The sequence below is a fragment of the Sinocyclocheilus rhinocerous genome, unplaced genomic scaffold (genome assembly GCF_001515625.1).
Source record: "Sinocyclocheilus rhinocerous isolate Xijiao unplaced genomic scaffold, SAMN03320098_v1.1 scaffold1111, whole genome shotgun sequence".
Taxonomy (NCBI): domain Eukaryota; kingdom Metazoa; phylum Chordata; class Actinopteri; order Cypriniformes; family Cyprinidae; genus Sinocyclocheilus; species Sinocyclocheilus rhinocerous.
This window is the reverse complement of record NW_015655406.1, coordinates 1,500,923-1,515,391: the sequence shown is the minus strand read 5'-3', so window position 1 is coordinate 1,515,391 and position 14,469 is coordinate 1,500,923. Positions and strand designations below refer to the sequence as shown.

The 14,469-nt window shown below is 36.8% G+C and overlaps 1 protein-coding gene across 1 annotated transcript in view; it reads left to right on the top strand.

Annotated features, from left to right (window-relative positions):
• LOC107718238 (contactin-associated protein-like 5) overlaps positions 1 to 14,469 on the top strand; it is a 40,239-nt gene that overhangs the window by 17,954 nt on the left and 7,816 nt on the right. Inside the window, exons 7-18 of the mRNA XM_016525232.1 lie at positions 804 to 953; positions 1,588 to 1,759; positions 2,411 to 2,517; positions 3,788 to 3,907; positions 4,051 to 4,104; positions 6,175 to 6,375; positions 7,237 to 7,393; positions 8,181 to 8,308; positions 8,481 to 8,651; positions 9,063 to 9,281; positions 10,698 to 10,934; positions 11,846 to 12,079. Coding sequence (XP_016380718.1) covers positions 804 to 953; positions 1,588 to 1,759; positions 2,411 to 2,517; positions 3,788 to 3,907; positions 4,051 to 4,104; positions 6,175 to 6,375; positions 7,237 to 7,393; positions 8,181 to 8,308; positions 8,481 to 8,651; positions 9,063 to 9,281; positions 10,698 to 10,934; positions 11,846 to 12,079 — 1,950 coding nt within the window. The remainder of the gene's footprint in view (positions 1 to 803; positions 954 to 1,587; positions 1,760 to 2,410; positions 2,518 to 3,787; positions 3,908 to 4,050; positions 4,105 to 6,174; positions 6,376 to 7,236; positions 7,394 to 8,180; positions 8,309 to 8,480; positions 8,652 to 9,062; positions 9,282 to 10,697; positions 10,935 to 11,845; positions 12,080 to 14,469) is intronic.

Genomic DNA, 14,469 nt, shown 5'->3' with positions numbered 1-14,469 from the left:
AGTAAAGGCTTCTAGAAATAGCCTACTACAGACATTTCATGAAGTAATAAATGTAAAAATAATCTTCATTGTATACATTAAATATAGATAATTTTTATTAAAGTTAATAAGTGATTCAGTCAAGAGCAGTGAGTGATTTTCTCCTTTTCTTTTGTTTGATTAACATTTGTGACGCAGTCGGCGGCTGCAGGTTTACGCTGTTGCTTTTAGATTTGACGCATACATGAAATATTTCGACACATCTGTATTTCTCCCAACTGTTCAAGTTCATGTAAGACAAAACCAACTGCATTTACATGAATGGTCTCCAAGACGGGCATTTTGACATAACTTTACGTGTAAGTGTAGCAATGACAGAACTTAAGTGAAAGAACTCGGCATTCGCACGCTGACTGAGAGGCGCGTTAAGCGGGATTTTTATACTTTCGCCTGGCTCTGCTCCGCAAGCCTCCGCTGAATACTTAAAAACACATGCAAATACTGAATATCACTTTCGTGATAATGCATTGAGTTTAGTGACATTTCAGTCAACTGTCCCTGGACTCGGTTGGACTCGGACATATTTTCCGAGTCCGAAAGACTTGAGTCCGAGTCAAGTCCAAGTAAAAATGCATCCGAATCCGTGACAAGTCCGAGTCCTTTAAAAAACTGTACTCGAGACCAGACTCGAGCCCGAGTACGAGTCCGAGTACCCCAACTCTAGATTGTATACTCAATTGTAGATGCACATGATTAAGTGATTCATTCACCCCAGCTTTCGTTCTGAGGACTGCCTTGTTATGCTTCTACTGTTTGTTTTTCAGGTCAGAATTTGAGTAATGGACAGTGGCACTCCATAGCCATCGAGGTCAAGGGTCAGAAGGTGTCTTTAACAGTCAACAACCAGAAGCCCGTCACTGTGGAAATCAGTGGGCTTATCCAGAACATGCAAAGAACAACCATCTTCATCGGAGGTATAGCATTAGAAATTGAAATAGCTAGTTTATCCTGATTCTTGGGAAGAATTTCTGGCTATATTCAAATGCAGGGATAGTAACTTATTTTGATCTGTCATCTACAAAGCTCAGTTCTGAACTACTGAACTGCAGGCAAAAAAGTGGTTATTACCAAAAACATTTTCCTGAATGCAAGGTACAATTTTCTTCTACCTTATTAACTCTAACCTCCATCAACTGAACGTTCCTCATATTCCTGAATAAAATTCAGGCTTGGCAAGCTGAGCGCATTCTCAGGGTCCATTTATTTCACATGCATGTTATTCCCAAATCTCCTGCTTTGTTCTCGAAGGGTTTTTTTCCCGTTTAGTTCATTCAGGCAGCTCTAACCACATTCAATTACTGTAGAGGATAAATGCATTTTCTTTAAAGCTGTTATTGAAATCTTTGACTCAAACATCCAATGTCTTAACTAAGACCTCTAAATCTCTCATTTTGCTTACTTCAGGGACAATGCAGTCCTGCTGAGATTTTATAAGCTGCTTTGCACGAATTTCTCAGAACAGAGATTTTTCTTTGTGCAACTTGGTATTAGTTGTGGATGATGTTTTTGATTTAAAAGACAGTAAATTGGGATTTTCCATTATTTTAGGCTGCCCTTTATTCCAGAGCGATTTCAATTGTGAAAACCCCAACAGAGGATATCAGGGCTGCCTTCGTCTCCTATTCATCAACAACCATCCAGTCGACGCACTTCAGATTCAGCAGGAAAGCCTGAGCAACTATAGTCAGATTAGCTTTGATGTTTGCAACATACAAGACAGGTCAGCTTTCCCCATTGATTTTCTTATGTTCACTCAGTTTTTTTTTTTTGGTGGTGATTCACTATCCATGTTTTGCAATATGTAGTGATCAAATATGTAATTTGGCTTATAACCAGGCCCAGATGGATTTGGCAGAATTTCTTGGCTTTTTGAAGTCAAGTCTGTTCTTTGGAATGTTAATGGAATAGTGGGTTAAACAAAGCTCAAACAAAGTGATACACTCTTATTTTTAGCTTGAAGTATAATCATATCAGTCAAAATATTTAATAATCAAACATGCAAGGAGCAGGGGATGTGTAGAAGTTGGTGAATGATGACCATTCCAATTCTTTGGATTGGATTCCATGTGGACAGACTCGTAATGTCTAAGCATAGTTTCAGTTTTTTATCTGCATTTGTCAGGTGATAATTATCTTAAACCCCTTATACTCAGAAAAGAGAAAAAATAATAGCACCTCTCCTCAATAAGCTGTGTGATTTGAGGTATTTTTTCATGTCTGTAGCACAAACGTGCAGGATAAGCTACATACAATAATAATAAAATCTGGGATGAATATGAGCAATAATATTCATTATTAGGCAATAGTTAGGCAATCACCGTTATTTAAAATCAGAAATTATCACTGCATTTTAATATGTTTATCCCAACAGGTGTTTGCCCAATCTGTGCGAACACGGTGGTCAATGCATCCAGTCATGGGACCAGTTTTACTGTGACTGTTCTGGAACAGGATACACGGGAGCCCCCTGCCACAACTGTGAGTTATGCAAAGCCCCAAAACAGCCTTCATGATTACTCAGATGTGAGCTGGATATCACTGTTTTGCAGTGTTTTGATGATAATATATGTACAGTACTTAGGTTTATTTCAGATATGCATTGTCAAAGTTATAATTTTCTATTTGCTAAAATTAATTATTTAAAAAAGAATTAAAGTGGCTAATTGTCATCTACAGGTGCCTACATTGTGTGGGAGAAAGTAGCCTACTAAATTTTACAATCAGATCTTTAATTGACTTCGACTTCAATTAAATTTTTATTATGTTTCAGTAAAGTTAGTGAGGTCGGTCTTTCCCCATATTTTTATTTTTATTATTCTTATAAACGGTATTCATTATTTTAAATGATACTTATTTGATTAGTCCAATGCTTCTTACTTTTTATTTTTAAATCATTAAGATTAATTAAAGTGTACATAATGTATCACTTGATAGCTGCAAGTCTACATGTCAAGTAACGATGATATGAAACTGTGTACTCACCAATTTATCCATTTAATTTTGCCATCTGTGTCTATGGTAGTATTTTGAGTAAGCTGTAATTATTTTCGGCAGATACATTTTTACGGTTCCTTGCTGTAATCAAATTTGTTGGATCAATATGTTCTAATCTGCCGCCACATGCACCGTTTTATCATACGCTCATGACTGTACATGTTCTCTGGAGGAGAGAGAGGCATGACAATGCCATCTGTTAGACTTATTGCATTAAAAGACCGAGAAATATGATATTTCGATTTTACAAGTCCTGCTGTGCAATTCACTGTCAGCAAAACAACACATGCAGCAAATGAGCTCACTCTACCGCACAGAGGATGTCTCTGTCATGACGAACAGGTCTCAAGTAAACAATAATTACCTCTGTTTGCTAAATGAACTGTTTGAAATGGTTATGCCATTGTTAGGAATATTAATTTAATATACGTAAGTGAACGAAGACTAGTTTGCATGTGTCTTTATGTGTGACTGATTTAACAGATATCTGCTATCAGTGCAGGCAGAATGCTCTGTCTAAATGATACAGCTGAATCATCAAACGTTGACATGTATAATTTATCTCATATGATTACACTTTAAACTTTAAGGCAACAAAATGTTCTTGATTTCACTTTTGTGTTTACCGCCTACAGGCTCAGTATCCCTGTGCCAAGCATGCTGATGTGCCAAAATGCAAACGTTCTGTAATTAAACACAACATAAAAACAGCAGCAGATTTATTTACATCATTTCTATGATTCATCATTTTCAGCAATATATGAGCGATCCTGTGAGGCCTTCAGGAAAACAGGAAGCCAGTCAAGTGTGTTTACAATCGACCTTGATGGGAGCGGACCTCTAGAGCACACTCAAGTCAACTGCACCATGGCAGGTGACTCACCCAAATATGCATACTCAGCTTGGCACGTTTCTAGACGTATTATACACTGATGTTCATCATCTTTCACATTATTGAATGATGAAGCTCAAAGCTCAGCACTTCTCATTTACAAATCTGATTCAGTGCATGGACAGGTGTGACCTCAGCATGTGTGGGGGACTGCCTGGAGAAATCACACATCTCATTAAGTGAGTTCAGCATCTCATGCGGCTGTCTAGTTCAGCAGGTTGAATCAGGGTTGGCCAACCTTCCTCTCAGGGAGTCTCCGGTGAGGCAGATTTTTTGCTCAGGCACCACACAAACATCCCTGATTCAGCTAGACTGGGTCCAGTGAAGTGGATGATGAGTGTTACCAAGACATCTAGATGGTGTGATATTGCTGGGGTTTAGATGTTTTGTATTATCCCAAGACCGTGGGGGAATAATATGAACTTACTGATAGCGCTTTTTTTTTCATTGATATATGACGGATTAATAGTTTTCCATCATTTCACCAAAATTTAAGCAATTACTCCTGCCACGATTGATAGACACTGTGGATGTGGTTATATTTGTGGTTTTAAAAAAAATTATTGTAATAAAAATCTGCCAGCTGTGGTTGTTTCATGTATTACAGAATTGCATATTAGTTCCTGTATATTTTACAGTTTATAACTGTATATTTCAATAAGTGATAATGTTAATATACCAAACTACCTGAACTACCAAAATCTACTTTTTACCTTAAAATGTACTGATAACTACCACAATAATACAGGTGGCACAATAGAAAGCCACATGTTGAATCAGATTGTAATTGGCCTGTCATACATACAACACAAAAATAATGCAATAACATTAACTAAAAAACAGAAAATATAACATAAAGCACACTGAAGTACTACTGATAACATAAATAGGAAAAAGAAACAAAACTATTAAAAAATATATTATAATCATATGTGATGACACGCATACTTTTAATGTGAATATATGGTAATCCGTAGGTTTTACTTAAAAAAATAATACATTTGACAGTATTTTACAAAAAATTAAGCTAATGTATATGGTAAGGTTAACTTATAGTTAACCAATAACAGTTTTTACTGTAGCATTTTTACAGTCTTTTTCTGTAAAAATCACTAGTATTTTTTGGACGTGACATCTAGAGTAATATACCAAACTACCTGAACTACCAAAATCTACTTTTTACCTTAAAATGTACTGATAACTACTTTATAATAAGCTCTTTATAACCAGTTTTGATAGTACTATAGCAAAATAAAGGGGGAAAAATGGTTTGCCACCTCACCAAGACATGTGGGGGCAAGCAAATGCATCTTCTATCACCAGGAACAATGCGTTTTCTCACATCTCCTGTCAGGTTTCATCACCAATTTCACCGACCTTGGTTTTTGGCTTCTGACATGACTCAGCATCAGATGCTGGGCTGATTTGTCTCTAAGATAAGACTGTAATACATTATATCATCATGCAGGGAAATTCAAGCCCCATTATGTCAGCAGCAGGGAGGAGTGCAGGTGAAAGAAGAAAAAAGTCAAGGAGCATGTCTCCCTGCAGAGACTGGCAGCGCGTACTAGCTGAGACTGATAGCTTCATTTTTCTTAGTTTCATAGGCAGCAGGCTTTGGCTCCGAGGTTATTGAAGCTGCAAGCCGAGCTGAGAAAAGTAAGCACCGGGAAACTGTCATACGCTGTGACCACCTGCTGCACGTTGGCACAGCTAAGCTGGCTTTATTTTACAAAGTTAGCTTTCATCGAGCTTTAGTCAGATTGCAAAGTTAGCTTTGTCACGGTGAATGCATTAAAAGATCCAGAGTCCCAATACAAATAGACCTTTTCTCTCAGACGACGCCAACAAGCACTGGCAAGAAAATCATTTGAAACTGACCTCAATTACAGGAGCTATTAACCATGCTAATTCTGCAAGACACCGCAGACCGGCACCTTTGGACATCACACACAGCAATTTCAATTTGCATAGTGAAAGGTACTAGCGTACACTACCATACTCTCGTCATTTTACACCCTCCTGAATGAGTGACCTTCAGTTCTCTGCTTAATATTCATCAGGTATTTGCATACGACTCCATCACTCTGTTAATCTCTCATTTTCATTCGCGAACACATACGGTCGATTGAGTGCAGGCTTGAGAGTGTTGATAACGATCCGAGTCAATGGGGATTTCAGTTTGTACTAGTTTTTCAAGCATGCTGTGTTTGTGTGTGTGTGTGTGTGTGTGTGTGTTTCTTGCACAGAAGATAAAGTTTGGACCGTAGTGGGGCACGATCACATGAGGATCATTGACATTCGAGGATCCACTCCACGCAGCCCTTTTGTTCTCATCTTCAGCTACACCATCTCGCCGTACCATCTCCGCTCGCTTGTGACCTCCTCGGAACACTGCCAACAGGAAGTGAAATATCGTTGCAGAAAGTCTCGGCTTTTTGACACCTGGGGTTGGTCATGCTTTATTACTCTAGTCTCTCTTATTGTTTTTGTGTACTGTAGCGCTAAAATGTTGTCTTTCTTATGAAGTGTGTGATTTATGTACCTCAGGAATTCTAATCCTCTAAATTTGACTAATATGTTCCAAAGGAACAAAAAAGTACCTCACAGCTAAATGATTCACAACAGCAGGTTATTACCACAGATATTAAAGGGGCTCAAGTGTGACATGACGACGATGTGCGGTGAATGATGATGTTCACTTAAAAAGCTGTTAGAATGTAATTCTTGTCATGCAGGGATGGTTATAGGACGTGATGAGAGCATTTGAATTGCAAAGGCATGCATAAAGCCTTAAAAAAAGATTATACACTGGTACGCTAAATTATTCCATGTGTTTTTTTTTCTCACACTGCTTTAATACTTTCGACTTTGCAGGCTTGATTTGCGTAGGCATTTAACTGAGTTGGAGTCAACTTATCCTCAAACACGTGGCTCACGTTTTGGGTTCATTTTGATTTGTTCAGAATGAGATCCAATAAAGCCTTTGAGCAAAAGATCAACCTTTGATCAAACATTGCTCAAATGGTGAACCTCCAGCACTAGACATCTTGCACTGCCGATTGCCGTTTGTCATTGGCTAAGCTCTTGGCCAGATCTCTGCACCACTGTGATAGCAGATGTCTGGTCATGCACATTGCAGGAATACTATAATGCCTGCTTGACTGACAGGGGTCTCAGAGCCCATTACTGACATCATGCATGACTAAATTACATTAGACTCCAAACAGTGTTGTCATTTTTTGCATAATTATTTACTGCTAGATAAGTAAAAAATATTCTTATCCTAGGGGCATTTTGTCCATTTTCAGATGGAACTCCTCTGTCATGGTGGCTGGATAGAGATGGAGTGAAACGAACATATTGGGGAGGATTTCTGCCTGGGGTCCAGCAGTGCTCTTGTAGTTTGGATGGCAACTGCAGGGACATGAATTATTTCTGCAACTGTGATGCAGACCAAGACACCTGGTAAATCTTAATTTCACAGTGAATCACGGTTGCCAGTTCTGTGTAACAAAACCAGCCCAATGGCCAGTCAAAAATAGCCTAATAATGACCCTAGCCCAAATATGAAAAAATGCATATTTTGCAGCCACTCTTATGTGTTATGCACAGTTTCAACTTAAAAATCATAATACAATATCATACAAAGTAATATCATAAACATAAACACAGTTTGTTTTTATAAAGGACCTCACAGCAGCTCAAAGGCTTCCTATAAGTACCCATCTCTCAGAATACCTAACATTTAGCACAGTTTATCATTGGTAGAATAGATATTATTTCAATACAAGCATTTCAGTCAGATATCATTTATTTAATGTGTCAAACCTTTAGCCCGTGGGGAAAAAAATCAAACTGTGGCATCCTTTTAAAAATAGCCCAATTTCCCACACACTTGGCACTCAGTGAGCAGTTTTTCCTACTTTGTAAGGTAATAGGATTGTTATTTTCTGATAGAACGAAAGAAATCTTAGGCAGATTTGAGAGTTTTAGTGAATTAAATGGCTGTATTGGAATCGTACTTTAAAACCCTTCATTAGTTTTTCTGTTAAAGTGACCTAGACACTGCAGAAAAAGCTTGATACTCGCCAAAGGGCGCAAGTATTACCGTTTTTTAAGCAACAAGTGAAGCATACACACTCCTTGGAGGGCAATCTTCTACCTCAGAGAGAGATTAAAAAGACTTTCTCCCAGCCTTTCGCTCATTACCTCTTCTCTTGCACATTCTCTCATTCTCTTTCTCCTCCTGCAGGGCAAATGATACTGGTGTGCTGTCTTACAAAGACCATTTACCCCTTAGTGAGATCGCCATTGGAGACACAAACCGGACAAACTCACAGGCCGAGCTCCAAATTGGACAGCTGCGTTGCTATGGCAACCGTAGGTGTTTTGTTTACCACATTTAAATAGGGAATGGGGGGTAATATGGCTCTCTACTGAATATATTTTCATATTTCAAAATGCAGAAGAGATGGACCCGTTTTTATCGAATTCAATGCAAAATTTGTTTTTCAACACATTGTGTGCTTTCTTGCCTGTCCCTCTGCTGCAGGATTTTTCTGGAACTCTGCATCTTTTTACCAGGAATCCTCCTATCTGCATTTCCCCACCCTGCAAGCTGAACTGAGCGTCGATATTTCACTCTTTTTCAAAACTAGTGCTCTCTCAGGAGTCTTCTTGGAGAATCTGGGTGTCAGAGACTTCATAAGGCTGGAACTTAGTTGTGAGTCATTGTTTAAATATTATTTGCCAAAAAGAAGAAAAAAAACCCTGTTGTTTTTATTATTATTTTTTTCCAAGAAAATATCTAAATTATAAATAGAAACTTACTTGAAGCAAAATTGCATAAGAAAAAGAACAGTTTTATATATAAAAATTACTATAATATTTTTTTTTTTATTTGATATTTTAATTGGAAAGCAAGACAGAAACATTTACATAATTGTTAATTTTAAGGATAATATATCCTTGAATATCCTGGTATTGTGTGCATCTGACCCGAAAATAGGGGTTTCAGCAAGTGCTTAGAGACTCTTTCATTCAGTGAACTTTCAGTGAAATTCATTGTCATGTGATTTAAAACCACACAGTGTGAAATAAACTCTTTTTTTTTCTTTCTTTCTTTCTTTCTCAGCTCCCTATACAGTGAACTTGACTTTTGACCTAGGGGATGGACCAGTAATTATTACCGTTCAGGCACCTGTAGCCCTGAATGATCGTCAATGGCATTATATCCGTGCTGAACGAAATGTGAAAGAAGCTTCTCTACAGGTTGACTCTCTGCCACTGAAGCTAAATGAAGCACCATCTGAGAGACCCTACCGGCTTCAGCTCAGCAGTCAACTCTTTGTGGGTACGCAGACATGTAATCAAGCAAATGTCATTAATCATGATAAAATAACATTGAGTGTACTTTAGCTGGAGCTAAGAATACCCCAGGGAACAGAGAAAATTGAGATCATTTTAATAGAAAGTATCTGTGATCATATTTGTAAGTCAGGAACCATGGTGTTGCTAAATGTTACAGGGTTGAAGATCAGTGCAAAAATATCTTTACATCCAAGGCGTGACAGTGCAAGCATTTCACTTGCATTTTACTACCAATAGATGTGTGTGAACTGCAAAATGTATGTGTGCAAATAAATAGTAAGTCATTGAAGGTCTTTAAAAGACTTAAATTCAGTTTTATCAAATTTAAGGTCATAAAAAGTCATACAGTTTTAAACGGTATAACAATCTTAATTATTTTAGAGGTCTTGAATTTGGGGGCGGAAAAACAGGAATCATGTTACGGCCTAATTTGATTATTAAACATAATTGATCTGTGATTTAAATTAAATTAATGCGCAAACTGCACATTTCAAAGTAAAAATGTGGCATGCTCGATGGGCTCCTGGTTTCAAAGCAGTTTGCAGTCAGTGAATACAACACATTTATGCCCAGCTATTGCTTATGATTTTTAACTTTGATTTATATGATGCTTGTATGATGCTTATTTTATCTCCTTTATTTGTTTGAGTGAGCGGCTGGAAGTAGTAAAGACATTTCAAATAAGTGCCAGTGTAGTTTGGACTTGTTTATAATCAAAGTCCCACATTGCACAATAATCTGCATCTGGCTTTTAGTTTGTAAATTAATCACTTAATATAAATAATTCCATAATTATTAAATAAATACAGTTTGAACACAAAATATTTAAAAACCTAATGTACTTTTTGTATTCAAATAAATAATTTGCTTGTAAATATCTCTGTATGTGCCAAGCCCTCACACCACACCACATTATTTGCTGTCAGTATTCTTGTTTTATGCTAAGAAGAATAATTTTCAGTAAACTCTCTGTTAAAAACATGGTCAAAAATGTTATGCTGTCACTCACTTAAATACAGTGTCATAAGTAGATCATCAGAGCATGCATTTTACAAAAACTTTATAGAATATGAAGGCACAATAATTTAATGCCAGTAAAAGCAGGTAAAATGTTAACCTATAAAACCTATTCATGTGTAATGGTGATGAATAAGAACATGTACATTACAAAGATAATTAAGTAATGTTAATGGTTAAATATTAATATAAAATTTTTGTTTACACACTAAATAGAGTAAAACTATCAAATAATAATACTAAAATTCAGTTATGTCAATAGTTGGGACACACATAGCACATAAATGGAATCATTTTTCTAAGAATTACACTATTATGTACTTCAAAGGCCTTGGCTTTATAATTTGCCTATGACAATTAATCATTGTACTCTCCACATGAGGAGGAACAGCTTCTAGGCAGAGGGGCTTTCTGGGCTGCTTACGTGCCCTCATCATTAACGGGGTGACCCTTGACCTGTATGAACGTGCAAAGACCACCCCGGGGGTGAATTCAGGCTGCCCGGGTCACTGCACCAGCGACAGCGTCTGCCATAACGGAGGGAGATGTGTCGAAGAGAGGAGCAGTTACACCTGCGACTGCACACAGACAGCCTTCGACGGGCCACACTGCAGAACAGGTGAGGTTACGATGGCCTCAGGGCGAGCTTGCTTTCATAGGTCTTGTTGCACTAATCAAAAAAAGCTGAATGAAATAGTCACTCTGAACTTAAGCATGCCTCAGATGCTTGTAGTTCTCAAATGCCATAATGTTGGCATTCCTGACGGCGGAAGCATTTTTATTGGATTTACACTGTAAAGTCACACAATTAGATCAAAGCCTTCAGAGAGAAATTAAATCAGCACTCTATAGGAGATGATTTAATATCCTTTTAAGCCATGACTTGCCGTGAGCTGTTGGATATGGTATGAGTCTCACAATAGGAGACATTTGTACCAAAAAATGTGTTTAACATGAATGAAAGTCAACCCACTATAGCTTCTATGGAAATTTCTCAATTTCATCTGTTTTAGACAACTTTTCATGTTCTATTAGTTCAGGAGGGTCGGCCGCCGGTGGATGACAACATGCCCTTGATGGCGTATTCACCTTGAATTCCTTGAGGCTGGGCTGACAGGCCTTGGCAGAAAAGCTTTAACTGACAAATGGAATTTAATTACAGCGGCCATTCGTCTGCCTCATACCTATCCTGCAGCCTGTCAGTCAGATTAGTGATGTAATGGCTTTGTTTCTTTACAATGCGATGTCACGACGGGTCCGGTCAAGCCACGGCTGTTTACTGCTAACTAGAATAGATGACCAGAAAATGAGAAGAGACAGAAAGAATCAGTAGGACACCTCTCTGCCACGGTCTCAGCTGTGGTTGGGGAGGAAACAATACTAATGTTGTTGTTTTTCATAACTCTAATAATGACAGATGAGATGTAGAGTTCATTGCCTTTGCACGCAATCTGAATTTGCATAGAGATGATGATAATGTTCTCAGTGAAGTTCACCAGGGACTGCATTGTCTCTCCGTGTCCATCACAGCTCTAGCAGCTTCCTTTGAAAGTGGATCTTCAGTCCTGTACACTCTTCAGGAGCCATTTTCCGGAATACTGAATGAGGAAGCCAGAAGATCACCGGCCGGTTTCCATGACGCAGAAGTTACCAAATCTCAAGAGAAGGTGTCGTTTGGATTCTTGACTCATCATGTGCCAGCCTTGATCCTGACAGCTCACACTCTGGACCAGCACTATATGGCTGTTATGCTAACATCAAACGGTACCAAATCATACGTTATTCTTACATTTCCTTGTGGAATAGTCATAATTTGCTCACCCTGTTACAAACCATATCAAGCTTCAAAAAGAACAATACTTACTTATTTACTTATTTATTTATTTTATTTTTATTTTTTTCCTTTCTTCAGCTTAGTCTTTATCTTATTTCACTGAATAGAAAAGAGCAGCTACAATATTAGGTGTGGAGGGACATTAGGATGAGTAAAATAAATATAACAAATATATATATATATATATATATATATATATAGACACACACACACACGCACACATTTGAAATATAAATCTTTTGTAATTCTATAAATGTCTTTGCTGCCACTCTTGATCAATGTAATGCATCCCATCCCTGCTTAATAAAAAGTATTAATTTCTTTAAAAAATATATTAATTAAAGTACTGACCCCAAACTTCTGAACGGTAATATGTATACAATATCTGTCTTCCTTTGAGCTCTAGAAATTAAATTTTAGCTATGCAGGTTACATTTTTACAGAGTAGTGGAAATACATCAGTTTTTCCTTTAATCCTAAAAGGAGTTGAGGGAAAGAGGGGTTTTTTCCTTCAATTTCACACCCTGTACCTTTCTTGTTGGCATACACTCTTTCAACCTGGCACCTCAATATTCTTGAAATTCACACATATCCATTAAAGTGCATCATATGCACATATGCTTTTTCTCTCTGTTACACCCACATCCTTTACCTAAAGAGCACATGGCATCTAAATTGAAGGCTCTTGAAACCATTGTCTCTCATCTCCGTTTACAGTACTTTCACGTCTATGTTTTTCCAGTTAGTGGAAAAGAATTTGTCACCATCTCATCAAGGGAACACATGACTGGCTAAAATGTCTTGCACAGCAGATAGCAATACACATCAGTCTTGACATGGAAGGATAAAAAGGGAGAAAGGTGATAAGAAGAAAGAAGCACTGCCCTGAAATGCAGAAGAACAGAAGAAAAGTATGCTAAGGAAAGACATAAAAAGCAATGGATTAAAGTTAGGAAGCAAGCAAATAATATTAAAAAATATTACAGAAATGTGTGTCACTTTGAATTGACAGAGAATATTGACAATTATTCAGCTCAAATCAGTTCAATGCTGATTCAATCCAGATCAATTACAGAAGACAGTAGTGTCATGATTCAGCTCAATTCAAGTTTTGTTCTCATTATAGGGTTGTGCCGAAAGACGATAGTACCGTGTATTAACTATAGTTAGAGATATCGCCTGTTGCTGGCATCAAGACCATAATAATAATAATTATTATAATAATAATTATTATTATTATTATCAGGCTAGTATTATTATCTAATTAATTAAATTAAAACTTTGGCATATGTAAGTTTTTTTATGTTTTTATTACAAGTAAGAAGTGAAATAAGAAGTTTCTTATTTTAATCAAGACTTTAGATGATCAAAAATACAGTAAAAGCAGTAATATTGTGGAATATTTTTACAATTTAAAATTACTTTTTTTTATTATTATTTTAATATATTTTAAAATGTAATTTATTCCTATGTTGGCATTCTTGTGAATTTTTTGCAGTCATTACTCCAGTCTTCAGAGTCACATTATCCTTAAATCACTCGCTGATTAGCTGCTCAAGAAGCATTTCTTATCATTATTAATGTTAAAAAATAATTGTGCTGCTTAATATTTTTGTGAAAACTTATACATTTTTCAGGATTCTTTATTTGATCAAAATACAGTAAAAAAAAAAAAAAGAAATATTTAATGTCGGTTCACATTAATTTATGTAGTGCTCAGTACAGATTGTTTCAAAGCACTTTCACAGTGATAATGGGGAAAATAAGTGTTAATGTTGCTAAATTCACTAATTATGAAACTAATTCAAGTTCAGCTATAAAGCAGCTCTACAGAAGACAGAAGTGTCCTTATTGAGCTCAATTTAGTTCAGTGTTGATTCAGTTCAACTCAACTAAGTAACAGTGAAGATGTTGCAAAGTTCATCAATTATGAAACAAATTCCATTCAACTATAAAGCAGCTCCACAGAAGACAGTAGTGTCATTATCCAGCTCAATTCAGTTCAGTTTCTGTTCTCATTCAATACTCTGTGCAGTCAAATCGCTAATATTACTGAATATGAATTGTCTTTAAACCCAAACTGAGCATGCCAAAGGCGACAATGACTAAGAACCAAAACTCCATCAGGTGTCCTTGCATGCTGAATAATAAAAAAAAAAGAATAGGAAAAAAATTACTGACCCCAAATTTTTTGAAGACTTCATCTTACATTTTAACATGTTTTTAAAAGGTGCTTCGTTTCTTATGTGTAAAATTTTTTACTGAGGAGAGTACTTTTGTGTAAATAGAATTATTGCATGGCTCTTTGGAATAGTCGATT